Here is an 18,006-nt window from a genome sequence, read left to right as displayed (position 1 = left end):
AACAATACCCAAATGGTAAAAATTACATCCAAGTTGAAACAAGTTTAAAAATGATACAAAATTTTTGTTCAAAATAATCTGAAGATCCCTGGCATCATTTTTCTCTTTGCATCAAAGAAAGACAAAGGGGATAATTTTTTTCCCTTAAGACCACAAGATTGTATTGCTTTAGAAGTTTTGATCGGGCATAATCTTCATAAACAAGTATTTATTTTTTGTTTTCGCAATAACATATCATTTAAGCCAAGTATTTTTCCACCTTCTCTACCTCTTCTGTGCTCCCAATATAAAGTGGAACACGCTGATGAATCTGTCCATAAAAGAGAAATAAATGAATAAGACTATGTATTATAACACTAATTATTAACTTAAAAAAATTTAAAGTCATATAAGTCAATCTATACTACTTACCTCCACTGGTTGAATATCAAGTATTCTCTGATGACCATCTGAACCTTTTCCACCAGCTTGTTCTACAATGAAACTCATTGGAGCACACTCATAGAGTAGCCTAAGCTTCCCATTCTTGCTTTTCTTGTCCCTGGGGTACCCATAAATGCCACCATATAGCAGTGTCCTGTGGAAGTCTCCTACCAAGCTACCAATGTACCTTGCAGAATAAGGCTTGCCAGTAGGACCTGGGTCCTTGAGATCATCAATGTATTTCCTTAACTTGTCGTCCCATAGCTGATAATTCCCTTCATTGAAAGCATAGATTTTGCCTGCTTTAGGTATCTGGAGGTTTTCCTGAGTCAAAACAAACTCCCCATACATTGGATCCAATGTGAATACAAACACTCCTTGTCCAAGAGTGAGAACAAAGATTATGGAGCTGGAATACATGCAGTAACCAGCTGCTAGAAGGTTGCTTCCGGGTTGACACACATTTACAATGCACCTTTGTTCTGCTTTGTCAAGCTGCAAATAACTTAAAATACATTAAGTGCTGAAACCCACCAAATTCCATTTACTCAATAGCTTCTTTTTACTCTTTTCTTTTTGATAAAAAATTTACAGGAAAGGGAGGTTGCTTGTTCCAAGTTTAAAGTAATATGTCACCATTCTCAATGAGAGGTAAGGACCACTAGTAATAATTGATTCTAATATCATTATGTTTGCACTTTTTGATCTTATTAGTTAAGCCAACCCTCATTAGCTTTTTTCAGTTACTTCTGATTACATTAATTTAGCGTTTTATATTGATTCAATTGAAAATTAGAAAAAATGACAAATTTACTTCAACTAAATATGTATTACCCTTTATTCATAGCCACTTTTATTTTTTAACTTTGTTAGTCTTATGACAAGAGTACCTTTTTGGGGTTTTCATTTAGCCAAATTTGATTATACTTTACTTTCGAATATTTGATCCAAAAGTTTCAAGGCCCTAATTTAAATTTGAGCCGTTTTCAATTCTAAATGAAATGAAATAAGCCACGGAAGACTTACTGTGGGGTCATCACCAATGTCAGCAAGGCACTCATCATTGGGGCTGTAAATCCCAAAAATGGACCCAGTTGACACTGCAGCATCAATATTAGATGATCCATCAAGTGGGTCAAACACCACAATGTAGTTTCCAGAATAACTCTCTTCTACTGCCACTGGCACATCTTCTTCCTCGGATGCTATTATTCCAGTCCTCCCACTTGACCTCAAACAGTTTGAGAAAACCTGATAAATGTAAAACAGACAACTTGGTTGTTAACAATAGCTACCTAAACAAGCATTCACATTTAAAGCAGTAAAATTTGTTTATAAAATGTTTGCAAACAACCCCTTATTCCATTTAGTCAAGTTAATCCTTTAGGACAACATAATACATGTTTTCTTTTTTTACAGTTTTATCTTTAGGATAAATCAAAATTGCTTGCTTAATTGAAACAGATATATAACTCTAGAATAAACAAAAACCAAGGAATCTTGTAACACTCACTTCATTTGAGACAACATCAAGTTTTTTCTGGTCTTCCCCTTGAACATTTACAGCTCCTTGAACTCCAGTGAGGTTGGAAATGTTAGCTCTTTGCACCAAAGAAGCAATTTGTTTGCATGCCATGGAAATGCTAGATAGCACAATAGTGAGTTCAGCATCAATCACACCAGCTTGTTCTTGCTTCAGCAACCAGCTAGTTAGTGTTTGAAGCTCATATCCACTCTTTTTCTTTGTAACTGTAGTTGCTTCTCCCACAGCCATGCATCTGAATCCAGAGCCACCCACATGCTTTTTCTTGCTACTTGTTGAACTTGATATCAAGGATTTGGTGTCAAAGACACATAGTTGGAAGGGGCAGAGACGTGAGGGAGAAAAAGACTTTGAGAAAATCAACTGAGAGGATGCTGTTGCTGCTGCCATTGCAACCATGATTATTGCAAAATTTGATTTTTGCAGTGTGGTGATTACATGGATTGTGTTCTAAGGCACTGAAAGAAAGAGAATGTAAGGTCGGGAATGACTCGAGATACTAATGGTCCCACTTATCTTCTTCATATAATTTCCTTTTTGTGATTGTGATTACTTAATGATTCCAACGGTAGAGCCACATTGCCACGAGGGATTCTTTTTTTCTTGTTGATTTTATTCTTGTTTTCTTTCTCTCTTTTTTTGTTGGCATTTCTCTCTTGTGTAGCTTGAACAATTCCAAATGTCGTGGATGCTAGGGTAGGAATTTTTTAATCAAATTAATAATTTTAAAATAATTAAAAAGTTAAAATATTATTTACCGATAAAATAGTATTTATTTTTACTTGAGAGGATATTGGCGTGCTGTCTAGTAAGGCGTTGGATTGAATGACACTATCAATTTTTTTTTTTAAAACTAAAATTACATGCATGTGTTATGTGATGGTTTCCATTAATTATTATTTTTTGATTATATGTGTTGTGTAATGTGTGTTCATGAAAGATGTCACTTAGAAATGATCACGTGACAAATGCATGTAATTTTTTTTTTCATATAAGTATTGTGTTTCTAGATATTAGAAAAAGTTTTATTTTATTATTATTTGTTAATTATTTGTGTAATTTTTTTTTATTAAATGTGTTAAATAACATATGTTATTTGAATTAAATCTTATTTTTATAAATTTAATTTAAATATATTAACAGTCATCTAATTATAAATTATCATATCAATAAAAATTTATTATTTTTATATAAACAATTAAATATTTAGTTTCTACAAAAATTGCATTATTTGTATTTAGTCTTTATAAAATATTTTGTTAGGATATAATCTCATAGCATACATATGCTAGAATATTTGACAATAAGAATGCTAATGCAAGATGAGTGACAAAGATTATGATAAATAAATTGATAAACAATAACATGTCACTTAATGGGAGGGATCATTGGTGAGATAAGAAGTACTTACGTAGTGAATATTTCTATATGGATAAATTTTAATGCAAAAAAAAAAATCTCATAAAATTCATAGATGGTGAGGCAAGCAAACAATACACACTTTTATGGAATTACAAGGTAAAACTTAAGAGAGCTAATTAGGGAAGTTCATGTAAAATACAATTGGTGAGACCAGAGTCCAATTTTCAAGCAAGATTTGATAGCTTTTACCTGTGCTTAGATGAGTGTAAAAAGTGTTTCGTCCATGGGTATAGACCATTCATTGGTGTGGATGGTTGTCATCTTAAGACTAAGCATGATAGGCAACTACTTGTTAAAGTAGAAAATTTTTCAAATGATTAATATTTTTTTACTTCTATAGTAGAAAAAGAATAAAAAAAGACTTGGAGGTAGTTTTTGACATTATTGTTGGTTATAGAAGACATCACCACTAACATATATGTCTTTATATTCGACCAACAAAAGGCGAGAACTTGTATTTATGAAAATGTTTACATTCAATTATGATGTTGTAAGCATACTAATTTTGCTATATTTATGTTACATGTGGAGGGCTTTATCCAAGTTTTTGAGAAGTTGTTAATGAGTGTAGAATATAGGTACAATTATGTTAGGAACTTACATGGTAACCTTAGGCTATATTTAGGAGTTGTGTTTATAAGGTGAAGGGGAAGGGGAGGGGAGGGGAAGGGAGGAGTTAGGAGGTATTAATCATTGTTTGGGAGTTACTTAATTAAGAGGGAAAAGTTTGGGAGTTTTCTCTCTCCTATTCTCTAATACTCTTCCATAAATAAGATTTTAACTTTTTTTAAAAAAAATGTTAATTTTTCAAATGATGATTTTTTTAAAAAATTATAAAAAATAAAAATAGTAATTTTAAAAATATTAATTTTTAGAGAAAGAAAAATATTTATTTTTTATTTTTTATAAAAATAAAAAATATAAATAAAAGATATAAAATATAATATTATTTATATAATTAAATCTCTCATCACCCTTCTCTCTCAATGTTAAACATCCAAATAAAGGGAAGGATTTAACCTCCTTTCCTCTCCTTTCCCCTTCAAACCCTTCCCTTCCCTCCCTCTCCAAATCTCCAAACAAAGCCTAAAAAGAAGTATGAAAGGGGTACATTACTAAAAGAGCTTGTGATGAAAGCATTTAAAACAACCTACATGCAACTTGGGAGGAGTAGGTAAGACAAATCTTTTAGCTTTGTATTATAATTGTGGTTGCATTTATATTTGTGCTTGTTGTCACAATTAGGGTTGTGACAACAAAAATGGTGAATAAAAAAATGAGAAAAAGAAAAATATAAATTGAAGAAGTCGTTACTAAATTTTTTAAAGAATTATGAAAACTTTGAAAAATTGTATGCTTAATCACACTTGAGTTTGCTAGTTTAGTTACGCGTGAGAGAAGTTTTAGCATCCCACGACGTCTATAGAAATAGTTACCTAAATTGTGCAAAAATCAAAGTTTCATTTTATTCAAAAATTTGATATTTTATTTTTAAAAGAAAAAATGAGAGAGAAGATATGTTTTAAAATAATTGGGTCTGACGAGTTTTAGTCCCGGCTCTTTCGTATCTCTTGATGTAATAGGAAAATCGAGGTTATAATGAAAAATTGTTTTGAAAGATATTTGGTTGAGAAATTAAAAAAGAGAACCTTATTAAAATGTATTGCAAGGAAATTGAATGTAAAACCTTTTTGAGATATATTTAAAAAATTAAAGTAAACCTTTTGAGGGTATTAAAGTAATTTCAAGATATTCTTTAATTTTTAATTTTTCTAAAAATTAGATGAAAAAGTTAATTTTAAAATTATTTAATTTGTGAATAATAGAGTAATTTATATATCTATCTTTAATTATTATGTGAATTTAAAAATTTATAATTTATTTAGATAGGAAAAGATAAGAAAATTTTTGGTATTTTTTTTTAAATGACATTTAGAGTAAATCACATGCATATGTTATTAGATAGTTTAGATAAACTAGCATCCATGATTTTATAACATCTAAATAATAGAATAATTTATACATCAAATTATAGATCTTTATGTGATTAAAAAATTATAGCAATTTATTTATTTATTTTATCTCAAAATAAAATATTATAGTTTATAATTGAATATATTCATTTGAATTTAGAAAAAAAGGTGTAAAAGGTCATTTTATCTCAAAATTATTTTAAATTTTTACCATAATTTTTTGTTGTTAGAAAAAATGACATATTTCTCTTAAGAACTTTCTTTAGATACAAAGCTAAGATAACACAATCACCAGTAAGACTTAACAAGAAAGCTCTAAATTAAAAAAAAAATGATCATTATCTAAGGATAACAAGAAAATAATGAAATTTTTACAACATAAACCTTTTTCATAGCCACCCCATGATCCTAATATATCCATACTCTCCAAAGAAACTAACTAAACTATATCTTGCTACACTCTAAAACAAAAGTATAAAAAAAGTTAGATATAAACTTAAAGTATTTATGACTGATGTAATTTGAAACAAAACTTGAGGTCAATATATAACTTTAGTCTTTTTCTTTTTTTACAGACCTGAATAATGTATATAACTAACTCTAGTAATCTCTACCATAATTAAACACATAGTCTTGTATTGTCTACATCGACCAAAGAATTATCATACTTCAACGTAAAATATACACCACACACTAGTGGTGTATCTATATAGGGCTGAGGAGGAGCAAATGCATCCCCTCAATTTTGATAATTACTTTTAATAATATGATTTTTTTAATATTTTGCACCCCCTAATTTTATATTTTTGCACCTCCTAATCGGATGAAACATGCTAAAAGTTCAAATCAATCAAAATAATAATTTTTTATTCTTACTTTTTTACTTTTCTTCTCTGACACGTTTGTCAAATTACCTTTCATCTCCAACAAGTTTACTAGCTTTTCTTAAACCTCAATTGGCCTAGCTTACAGAAAACTGAAAATTTTCACACAAAATTGTCAAGACTTCTTCTTTGCATTGAATTAAACATTCTTCTTTGCTTTGAACATCTGAAATAGAGTTTGCAGGCTGCAGCTCTTCAATCTTCATATTTTCTACTTCAAATTAAAGTCAAGGCAAGGTAAGTTGGATTGTTCTTCCTCTCCTCTGCCACTATTCAATAAAACCTTGCTTTTATATATTTTTTTAAATGCTTACTTAGCAGAATCTTTTCATTTAAACTCTGTTAATCCCATATTTCAAATAGGTCATGGAAATTTTTTTAAGAGGAAATTACCTTCAAATGAGCAGCAATCTTCATCAAACCCTAAAGAATCAAGTTCTCAATCCTAACAAATTGAGCTCAATTTAGAAGACTTGCCATCGGATCCAGGAAAACGCATAAAAATTTCAACCTATCATCCTAATGATCATAATAAGATTCGAAGAGCATATTTGCAAAGAGGACTTTGCCAACCTACTAAATATAACTTTCTCCAAAGAAAATTTGGGAGTTCTTTAAGAAGATTTTCTCCGTCTTGGTTTAATGAATTTGTTAATTGGATGAAGTACAATATTGAAAAAGATACAGTATTTTGTTTATGTTGTTATCTTTTCAGGCCTAATTTTAGAAAGCAATCTGGTGGGGACACATTTGTCACAAGGGGGTTTATAAGTTGGAACAAGAAAGAAGCACTCTCATCTCATGTTGGAGGTCCTAATAGTGCTTATAACATTGCTTGGAAGAAGTGTCAGGATTTGATGAATCAAAATCAATGTATTAAAGTTGCAATTTCTAAGCAATCTGAACAAGTTTGTGACTTATATCAAAGGCGTTTGACTGCGTTCAGTTTCTATTAAAGCAAGGATTAACATTTCATGGTCATGATGAATCAATCAATTCTATTAATCGAGGTAATTTCCTTGAACTTCTCAAGTTTCTTGCATATTACAATGAATCAAAAATCATGTTATCTTGAGAAATGAACCTGAAAATCATCAATTAATTGCTCTATTAATCCAAAAGGATATAGTTAATGTTGTTGCATTTGAAACAACAAATGCTATTACTAATGATATTGGAGAAGAACTATTTGTTGTTATTACTGATGAAGCTCGTGATATATCAAATAAAGAACAAATGGCTGTTACTTTGCGGTATGTTAATAAAAGTGGAAGCATTATTGAGCGCTTTGTTGGCATGGTGCATAGTGTGTGAAGAATTCGTGGACAAGGGTATGATGGTGCTAGTAACATGCAATGTGAATTTTCTGGTCTTAAAAGTTGAGTCTTGAAGGAGAATCCATCTGCATTTTATGTACATTTTTTTGCTCATCAATTATAACTTACACTAGTAGCCATTACAAAAAATCACATTCAAGTTGCTTCTCTTTATAATTTAGTGTCCAATTTATTAAATGTTGTTGGGGGATCTTGCAAACGACATGACATGCTTCGTGAAAAACAAAGCCAAAGTTAGAGAGGCATTGAGAAAAGGAAAAATTTTCAGTGGGCAATGTTTGAATCAAGAAACTAGTGTCAAATGAGCTACTGATACTTGATGGGGTTCACATTATGAAACTTTGATAAATTTGATTTTGATGTATTCTTCAATCATGATGTTCTTGAGATTATAAAAGAAGATGGATCAAATGCATATCAAAGAGCCAAAGTCAATGGTCTTTTATATTTGATAGAAGATTTTGATTTTGCATTCACATTACATTTGATGAAAAAAGTCTTAAGTATTTCAAATGAACTATCATAAGCATTACAAAGAAAAGATCAAAACATAATCAATGCTATGAATTTGGTTAACATCACAAAGGAACGATTACAGATTATGAGAGATAGTGGATTTGATTCTTTATTAAAGGAAGTAATTTCATTTTGTAATGTGTATACCATTCATATTCCTAACATGGAAGATACTTTTTTGTCCAAGGGAAGATCTTGATGCAAAGCTCAAGTTGTCACAGTAGAGCATCACTATTGAGTTGAATTATTCTATACTATTGTAGGCATGCAACTTCAAGAACTTAATGATCGTTTCACAGAGGTAAATACTTAATTGCTCCTTTGTATGGTGTGTTTAAATTCAGCTAATGACTTTCTGCTTTTGATAAAAGAAGACTAACTGACTTTGCCAAGTTTTATCTGCGTGAGTTTTCTTCAAGTGATTTAGTGATGCTTGATAATCAACTTTAGACTTTTATTATTAATATGCGTGGTAGTGTCGATTTTGCATCCTTGAAAGGAATCATCAATCTTTCAGAGAAGTTGCTTGAAACTAAAAGACATATTGTTTATCCACTTGTTTATCTTCTTTTGAAGTTAGCAATGATTTTATTGGTAGCCACAACAACGATAGAAAGGGCCTTTTCTGCTATGAAAATTATAAAAAATCGAATGCGCAATTGAATAGAAGATACTTGGATGAATGATTGTCTAATAACTTATATTAAGAGAGATGTATTCAATAGCATTGATAATGAGCTAATCATTCAACAATTCCAAAACATGAAATCACGCAGAGGACAATTGTAAGGTATGTAATTTTTCTTTTATTATCTATTATCAATATCAAAATTTTAATATTGATACAATTATATTTATATGATGATGATATTGCTAGTCTTTTAATTTTTTAAAATAAAAAATTTGCACCCCCTAACCTTAGGGTCCTAGATCCACCACTGCCACACACCTTTCATTAACATCACCTAATATCTCATATCACTATACACCTTGCATTAATGTCATTGCCAACCAATGCCTATGTGCTATCACTATACATCTTGCATCAATGTTAACCAATTTTCATGCATTATCACTAGATACCTTATATTAATGTTAGCTAATATCCATGCATTATCACAATACGCCTTATATTAGTGTTAACTAATGCTCATGCGTTATCACCATAGATTTTGCACTAGTGTTAACCAATATCCGTGTGTAATTGTATATCCACTAGCAATAACTTTTCTTTCTCTATAACATTGCAGTAATGTTTATGAATATACACTTATCATCTTTTAGAGAAAATTACTCTTTTCCAACGACTTTGCCAACATCTAACTCAAATTCGTGTAATCCTGATTGCATTCAAAGATCTTTGACTTGAGTTTGCCATAAGCTAAAACAGATTCTTCTATCAAAATTTTTTATATCAAATTTCATAGTGCAATGTGAATTAATAACTCTAATACCACTGTTGGAAAAAACTGCATATGTCTCTTTAAAACTTTCTCAAAATATATAAGTAAGACAACACAATCACCACACAAGAATTAACATAGAAACTACAAAACCAGAGATAAAAGTACACGTTATCTAAGGACAACAAAAAAATAACACTATGTGAAATAACTACCCTATGGTCCCAATATACTCACACAAGGCTTTTTTTTATAACTATGTCATGGTCCCAATGCACTTACACTTTCCAAAATAAATGCACTCACTCTTTAAAATAACTACTTGATCTTAGAAGTGTCAAAATAGGTTAGTTTGTCTCGACCATTTAAAAAAATAAACTGAATTTTCTAATTCATTCAATTTAAGTGTGGATTCAAAGACTAAAGAATTAGCTCATTAAAGACAAAAGAAAAGAAAAAGAAAATAGTTAGTGAGCTAATGGGTTAATGAACCAATTGAATTAAAATTAACACAGAAATAAAAAATTACAAAACTTAATAAAAATTTATAAAAAAATGTATATTAATAAAAAATAATATTTAAATAATAAATAAAAATTATTTATTTATTAAAAAATTTAAAATAGGTCTAACGAGCCAACCTATCCCAACTCGTCATTTGCATATATTTTAGTGGGATAAAATATGATGACTTGGATGGACTAACGAACGCAAAGTATTGAGCTTGACTCATTATTTTTAGTGGTCTAGGCAAACCAGTCCATTAGGCCTAACCTAGTTTGACACCCTTACTTAATCTATATATCACAATATTCTAAAATAAAAATGTAAAAAAAAATTAAATATAATCTTAACATATTTCCTTCTAGTGCAATTTAAAACAAAGTAACGAAGTATTAGATAAGGAGATCCTATATCCCTTTGTATTTTCGTTTTATACATTGAAAGGTTAGCACATTTACATTGAAAGGTTAGCACACTTAATTCAGGACAAGATTTTTAACAAGGAATGGTCTCCCCTTGCATTCAGTAGTTCAAGACCTAAGATTTTTCACCTTTTTTTTGCTGATGATATCATTCTAGTAGGCAAGGCTAGTAAAGCTAATTCTCAGGTTATTAATTTTGTGCTAAATGAGTTCTGTTCTACTTCAGGGCTTAGTATTAATACTGCTAAATCCTCCTTATTCTGTTCTAAGAATACTGATCTTCAGGTTGTTAAGAAAATTAGTGATATCCTTGGAATTAATCAATCTAGTTAGGTTAAAAAATATCTTGGGATACCCATTTATCACCATAAACCAGCTAAGAATGAGTTTGGTTTTTTAATAGATAAAATTAGGAAAAAACTCTCTATTTGAAAGATGAACTCATTATCTCTTGCTGGTAGAGTCACATTAGCTCAATCTAGTCTCATGAGTATCCCCTCTTATATTATGCAATCTTTCTTGCTTCCTATTTCTGTATGCAATAAGGTAAACAATATCTGTGTGAAATTCATTTGAGGTTTCTTGGGTGATAGGAAGTGTCATCTTGTTAGTTGAGAAAATTTTTGTAAGCCTAAGTATGAGAGATGGGGGGGCTTGGATTCAGGGATATTCACCTTCTTAAAAAAGTTTTTTTAATGAAACTCTAGCGGAGAATGATGTCATCTCCCTATGATTTGTGGGCTCAAGTGATTAGTAATAAATATAAATTTTCTAGTGGAAAAAATCCTAAATTAAGTAACTATCTCAATCCCTCTTACCTCTGGAAGAGTTTGATATTTGTTTGAGATAATTTCTCCAAGGGGCTGGGCTGGATCATTAGGGATGGCTTATATACCAAATTTTGGGAGGATAGGTGGATTTTCAATCTTCTACCTTTATCTCACTATGCATTACATCCTATTCCTACTAACAACTTTGACAGACGTGTTTTTTATTTTTCTTCCCAATGTAATTGAAACTGGGGTAGAATTAAGAAATTGTTGCCTGAGTCTATCTGTGAGTACATTGATAAAATTAATCCTCCCAATGTTTCAAAAGGGCTTGATTTGTTTTACTAGAGTTATACTAGTAATGGGTTTTTTTGGTCAAATCTACATATGAATTTTTGTTTGCTGCTCCCCATAATGTTGGGATTGACAACAATACCTTTAAACTTGTTTGGAATTGGGAAGGTTCCCCTAAAATTGTTATTGTTCTTTGGAAAGTGGCGCACGTTAGGCTCCTTACAAACTCTGATAGGTTTAGGACAATGCTCTTGAATCTATCCCCTATGTCTTAAGAGATTATTGGTTTGCTGAGTGGGTCTAGAAATATTTTATTTTACCCACTAATTTGGGCTTGCTTCTACAGTTTAGGGCTTTCTGATTGGCTAAAGTCTAATTTATCTAAATCTGACCACAATAATTTTTCCTGTTGGAATATGCTTTTTGGGTTATTATATGGCATCTTTGGAATAATAGAAAATGTGGGATTTTTTAGAATTCTTCTGTCATGCCTGATGTGTTAATCAATAAGATTCTATGTGATTTTATTTATTTTTCTTTTTGTGGCAGGGTTAAATGCAAAGCTGATTCTAATTTTCTGAATCCTCATAACCAGATCAGGTGGTCCCCTCCCTTTATAAGGCAATTTATGCTGAATGTAGATGGATCTGTCTCAAAATTTGGGCTTGCTGCTGGATGTGGAGGCTTAATCAGAGATACTAAAGAAGATTTTGTGGCTAAATTTCAAAGAAGTTTAGAACCTTGTTCTTACCTAGTTGCTAAGTTATGGAGTATTTTTAGGGAGATTAAGCTTGTTCTCCAGTAAGGTCTTAAACTAATCTGAATAGAAAATTATTACAAAGAAGCTGTGTCTCTGATTTTGAATGTATAGAATTGTAATCATTTATTATTCCCGTTGATTAATAATATTAGATCGTTACTAGAGTATCAATTGTATTAGAATTATTTTCTCCCCTATAGAGGCTAATCAAAGTGCAGATAGATTAACTAAGGCTGCTTTAAAGTATTGTTCGCCCTTTTCTTTTTTTGATAAAGCCCCATTATTTGTGGCATTTTCTCGGTAGGGATGCTTTGAGTTTTTAGTTCTCTAGAGGAGCTGGTTAGTTTTGTCTTTATTGTTTGAGTTTTTTTGATCCCGTTTATCATAAAAAAAAAGTAATGAAGTAAATATATAACTTAAACCTCTCTTTTCTTTTATAAATTTAAATAATATAAAATTAGTTTTAACTTACTTTATTTCAACCATATTAGATGTTTGGGAGTTGGGTTTAGGAGGGGAGGAGTTAAAAAGGGTTCATGAATAAAATTTTAACTTTTTTTTTAAATATTAGTTTTTCACGTGATAATATTTTAAAGAAATAAAAATATTAATTTTTAAAATTATTAATTTTTAGAGAAAAATATTTAATTTTTATGAAAATAAAAAATATAATAATATCATTTATATAATTGAACTTCATATCACCCTCCTTTCTCAATATTAAACATTTAAACAAGCAAAGAGTTTAACCTCCCTCTCCTTTCTTTCTATTCTTCTCTTTCTCCATTCAAATCCATCTCCTTCCTCTTCCTCTAGATTTTCAAATAAAGGCTTAGAAAAAATTTATAATGATTATCGAAAGAGACAACAGGTAAATCACTGCCTATTTTATTCAGCTTCAAGGATGCAGATACATTAGTTGGTTCATGGCTTATAACTTTTATTCTCCTGAAGACAAATGGCAGAGCTTTGGAACCTTCTTCCATGCCGCCTTTGAATCTTGTTCCCACCATTACTTTTCTTTGAAGCTCAGAGTTAGAACCTCTAGAACACTCTTTTTAACTCATTACACAAAATCAGAATATGTGAAACACAATCTAAAAGAATCAAGTAAAGAATTCAACTCTCAGTTACGACGTCAACTTTGTAACTAACTTTCGTCACAGTGAAGGTCATACTTATTCTTCTAATTAAATGCTGAAATATGATTTTTGAAGATTGTGAAATTAGTTTATGCCTTCAAATTAATGTTCCCGTGATCTAATTGTTCCATTTTGACTCTCAACATTTACATGGGTCAAAGAAATGCAAAGAAGTTGGTGTCATCGTTGTCTTTACATTTATATTTAATTTGTTACTTTACATATATTTCTTTGCGTGTGTCACTAAATATTAGTACTTTTATCCACTTGCTTATAATTATTATGCTCAATTTCGTTCAACTGTCTCACCATTTCAATTTTCAAGCTCAATGTTCTAGAAAAAGACTAGCCATATTTGTACTAAAATAAATATTTGATATTTAAAATATCCTAATTACTTTTTGGGGGCTAAAACAGATTTTTTTAATTTAAATATTTGCATATTGTTAATGAGTTTAACGTCATATGGCACTATGGCTATTTAATAATACAAGAAATTATTAAAGGAAAGCGTAATTTACGATTAGAAATTAAACTCTTTCATTTTGTATCCATTTCAACTTAAATTTTCTTCAGTCAATGACATTATGGTTGACTCAGATATTTCATATTATTGGCACGTGCATTCCCATTAAAATTAAACTTTGAACTTTTCCTTAAAAAAATTGAAACATAAACAGACTTTGTATATGCGAGATACGAGACATGCAGTTAAAATAAATTTTGTCGAAAGCACTCCACTTTTCTCTCTCCTCTCTCTCACTCTACCTCTCACGCTGGCTTTATTAGGCCTACTAAGTGGAAGCCATAATAATAATAATAATAATAATAATAAGGACGACAATAATGATAATGATAATAATAACTATAATAAATAAATAAACTTTCCGAACAATTGAAGAAGGATTTTGGCTTTTGGGAAATGAATAGTCATATTGCAAAATACAAATGGTGCTTGTTTGACTTCCCTGCCCAAAGTTGTTGGAAAATTCAATACATACGCGTCGGCAATAAAAGTTGAATAAAAATTCAAAACTAAAATAAAATAATATTATCTAATTATACTAAACAAAGGTAAAATATATTTTCTTAAATATATAAACTTGATTTAGTTTTAAATTTAATTTTAATATGCGGCATATTTACTTTTACTGACTGACCAGAAGAAAATTATTTGAAATTCTATAATCTTATAGTTATATTTTTAATATATAAGCAAATTACCTTAAAAGTTTAAAGTTGTAGGAGACCATTCGTAACATATTAAAATTTTAAACAAATCAATTATCAAAACTAAATTTGAAACTTATGATTAAATCTAAAAAGAATGATTTGTATCTTAAGGTTTAATTAACTAATTTAAGAAAGGGAATGGAGTAGCCACGGGGCAACTAGTGAACCATTCTAAGGCGTCTATTAGAAACAGTGTTGTATTGTTACTCACCACCTAGAGACCTACTTACCCTTATATATAGAACTTTGTTGCCTCCACATCGTTCTTAAATCTTCACATCTCTTCCATACTTCTAGTTACATACACCAACCTTTTAATTCTGTCTGACAAAACAATTGTTGTTTTGTTGTTAATCCATATCCTCTATACTCTCCTACACAAACCATATTACACCTTACATTTTAAACCATGTCATTCACATCCAAATTGCCTTTGGTTCTGTTCTTCTGTTCCCTTTTTATCCATGCATCATTAGGTATACATGGGCTATATACATCCTGCTCTATATCTTTAGATCCAGTGCAATTGTTTCTTTTAATTTTAGTTTGGAGTTAAATATATTTTTTATTTTAAAAATATCATTTTTTTTAGTTTTAATCTTTATAAAAATTTTATTTGTTTTTTTTTTAAATTATAAAATCACATGCTTTTAGTCTTTGGTGGAAGACAAAAGTTATATTATTTTTGTTTAAGATAAAGATTAACAACCAAAAGAGTAAGTTTAGAACATGATGTGTTTGTTCTGAACCTTGAATTGGTGCAGCTGAAATTGTATGTGAGGAGTTGGCAAAGGATGCATGTGCTTTCTCAATAGCTTCTTCAGGGAAGCGGTGTTTGCTGGAGACGGCGAAGGCGGCAAATGGTGGCGTGGAATACCAGTGTAGTACATCAGAAGTGGCGGTGGAAGGGATGGCAGATTACATAGAAACAGATCAATGTGTGGATGCATGTGGAGTTGAAAGGAATTTTGTTGGTATTTCATCTGACGCACTCCTTGAGCCACAATTCACTGCCAAATTATGCTCACCATCTTGTTACCACAAGTGTCCCAACATTGTTGACCTTTACTTCAACTTGGCTGCTGCAGAGGGTAAGAATTATCCATTGCTTCTCAATAATGTTCAATTCATATATGTAAAGAAAATTGTGTTGGAGACTCAAAGCTTTACTTTCATCTAAATTAAAATCTTTTATGCCTGATCATGGTTAACATTTAACGTAGTTTATAGCTTTCCTTGCTGAATAATTCTAATTAAAAGTATGGTACTTGTGATCATATGTTATCATGCATTTATTTTGTAGCAAGAGAAGGAATTGGAATAGCAATTAGCTGTTGGACATTCAATGTTGTTGTCTTAATTTGACTAAAAATTGAAATTTCCAAGTACTAAGCATGTTTTGTCTTTTCTTCTTGTGTTCCATTTTCTTGCTTTATATATGTATACCATAAGAAAATGCGTGTATGGTGTTCACCATTCCTTAAATATTTGACGGTGCTTATTTTCATGTTCTGCTCTAGTCTTTGCGTTCACTTTGCACTATGAAAGCATCAAGATACCTTACCTTCTAACACTGCAAATTTAATCATTATATGTATAGTCATTCTTCTACAACAAAAAAATGAAATGAAAGAAGGATTCTTTTCTTCATGTTATTGGATAACATTTTCTATATTTTTTTTAATTGATTATTTGAAAAGGACTCTGTTTTGTGTCATTTTTGTTTTCTTGAAATCAGCATGAACAGCAATTAAGCTTACTTTGATGCTATACAGGGGTGTTTTTGCCAGAACTTTGTGAGAAGCAAAGGACCAACCCTCATCGTGCTATATTTGAGCTTGTGAGCTCTGGAGCTGCACCTGGCCCTGTTTCTGATGCGTCAGAGGACATGCAAGCAGCACTTGCCCCTGCTCCCCAATAAACAATGTTGCTTGATCACTTTATTTTTCACAATTTCCTTGATATAGTGTCATAAACTTTAGGTATATGAGTTCATTACCTTGGGTTGGGATTTTATTAATGTAATAATCTTTGTTGAACAAACAAGGCTTAGTTGGGCAGGCAGTGTGATAGATTTGTGCTACTCTCCAAATTTTTGAATTGTTTTCCGCACCAAAAACTTTCAATAAATAAAATGTATCATTTTTTTCAAGAATTCAAACATTAATCTATTTGTAATGGATCCAATGTTCATAATTATTTCGATTAGTGTTTTATATTATTTTTACCTTTATATTTACAATAAAGTAGATGAAAATACTACAGTCCAAATAAAATTATATTTATAAAGATTGATGTTCATTTTAGAACATTGATTGTTTTAGTTTAAGATTTTTTTTTTTATGATAACTACATACTAAATTTTCAAACTTGCTTTAACATATTGTATATGTGTACCATATTATGTAGTTTTGCTTTATATCATATACCAGAGACCCTTCTCTTCCTACTCTTCATGGTCATCACCCTATTCTTTCAGGCTTGATATTTTGTCAGTCATTGCTCTTCCTACCAAGTTTCAATTTGGGCCATTCTCTTGATTATACTAACTCTTGAATTTTTACTAAATGACTTATCAATACTAATAACCCTATATTGCAAAAGGTGTCTTGTGTACAAAGTGACGCAAACGAATATTTTATTTGTCTCCCTTTTTCGATCTTAGATAATACAAGAATAACTTGTTATCAATGTTAGGCAATATTCTTTGCTTGATTTATTTATTAAGTTTATCTAAACTTCAATATAGATGTCAGTCTGATCATGACTAGCCCTTGGAATGCATGCTTGATTTTTTATTGGAATTACCAGTGATTAGGCAAGTCTATATTTCACATACTATGCTTTTGAGATTATATAAATTTTGTATCATTATCACCGCGCACAATTTTTACTTGTTTGTTAACATTTTAACATATTTGTAAAATGACATAAAATTATAAAAAAAATTTGTCAATCAATAAATAAATTTACTTTGCACACGGATAATCATTAACAATGATTAAAAAAATATTTTACACCACAGAATGTCTCAGTTTAATCAAATCCCACAAATTACTGGGAATCAAATACAAATTATCAATTATTTTATAGAAAATATTAATCTTAGTCTTTTGAATTTAGTTTAAACAACTAATAATAGTAATTTTTTTATAAAAAAATATTTATTATACTTTTATATCTTTAGTATAATAAATTTATTAATAAAAACTTACTACTTTTAACTGCTTAAATTCAACTTTAAAGATTGAACTGAACATAACTCTTGTTTTATTCTTTGTTATTGAAAAATCATCTTTTAAATTTTTTGTTTGTCACCTAGATAGAAAAACAATGAGGATCTACTTATTTTAAGAGTAAGTTTATTCTATTTAATAATT

General features: G+C 30.1%; 2 protein-coding genes and 1 pseudogene across 2 annotated transcripts; 2 read left to right on the top strand and 1 right to left on the bottom strand.

The window, feature by feature from the left end:
- Positions 1-214: 214 nt before the first annotated feature.
- LOC113860964 (fructose-1,6-bisphosphatase, chloroplastic) lies at positions 215-2,494 on the bottom strand. Its single transcript, XM_027493547.1, has 4 exons — positions 1,937-2,494; positions 1,450-1,674; positions 412-918; positions 215-310 (listed from the first exon to the last, which is right to left on the bottom strand). Exons 1-4 carry the CDS (start codon positions 2,363-2,365, stop codon positions 239-241), a joined length of 1,233 nt encoding a protein of 410 aa, XP_027349348.1. The 5' UTR covers positions 2,366-2,494; the 3' UTR covers positions 215-238.
- A 3,374-nt stretch (positions 2,495-5,868) lies between these two features.
- LOC113862419 lies at positions 5,869-8,887 on the top strand (annotated as a pseudogene).
- Positions 8,888-14,978: 6,091 nt separating this feature from the next.
- LOC113863639 lies at positions 14,979-16,547 on the top strand. Its single transcript, XM_027497284.1, has 3 exons — positions 14,979-15,102; positions 15,391-15,717; positions 16,402-16,547. The coding sequence occupies exons 1-3, from the start codon at positions 15,036-15,038 to the stop codon at positions 16,545-16,547; spliced, it is 540 nt and encodes a 179-aa protein (XP_027353085.1). The 5' UTR covers positions 14,979-15,035.
- Positions 16,548-18,006: the final 1,459 nt, after the last annotated feature.

This window comes from Abrus precatorius, unplaced genomic scaffold (genome assembly GCF_003935025.1).
Source record: "Abrus precatorius isolate BTA unplaced genomic scaffold, Abrus_2018 Scaffold3, whole genome shotgun sequence".
Taxonomy (NCBI): domain Eukaryota; kingdom Viridiplantae; phylum Streptophyta; class Magnoliopsida; order Fabales; family Fabaceae; genus Abrus; species Abrus precatorius.
The sequence above is the reverse complement of the archived record's forward strand: the minus strand, read 5'-3'. Positions and strand labels throughout refer to the sequence as shown.

Excerpts from the sequence above, each read along its gene's own strand:
- LOC113860964 (XM_027493547.1), bottom strand. The coding sequence starts at position 2,365 with ATGGTTGCAATGGCAGCAGCAACAGCATCCTCTCAGTTGATTTTCTCA. Across the intron at positions 919-1,449 it reads ACATTGGTGATGACCCCACA|CTTGACAAAGCAGAACAAAG; the intron begins GTAAGTCTTCCG and ends AGTTATTTGCAG. Across the intron at positions 311-411 it reads TTGATATTCAACCAGTGGAG|ATTCATCAGCGTGTTCCACT; the intron begins GTAAGTAGTATA and ends TTTTATGGACAG.
- LOC113863639 (XM_027497284.1), top strand. The coding sequence starts at position 15,036 with ATGTCATTCACATCCAAATTGCCTTTGGTTCTGTTCTTCTGTTCCCTT. Across the intron at positions 15,103-15,390 it reads TTTTATCCATGCATCATTAG|CTGAAATTGTATGTGAGGAG; the intron begins GTATACATGGGC and ends GAATTGGTGCAG. Across the intron at positions 15,718-16,401 it reads CAACTTGGCTGCTGCAGAGG|GGGTGTTTTTGCCAGAACTT; the intron begins GTAAGAATTATC and ends GATGCTATACAG.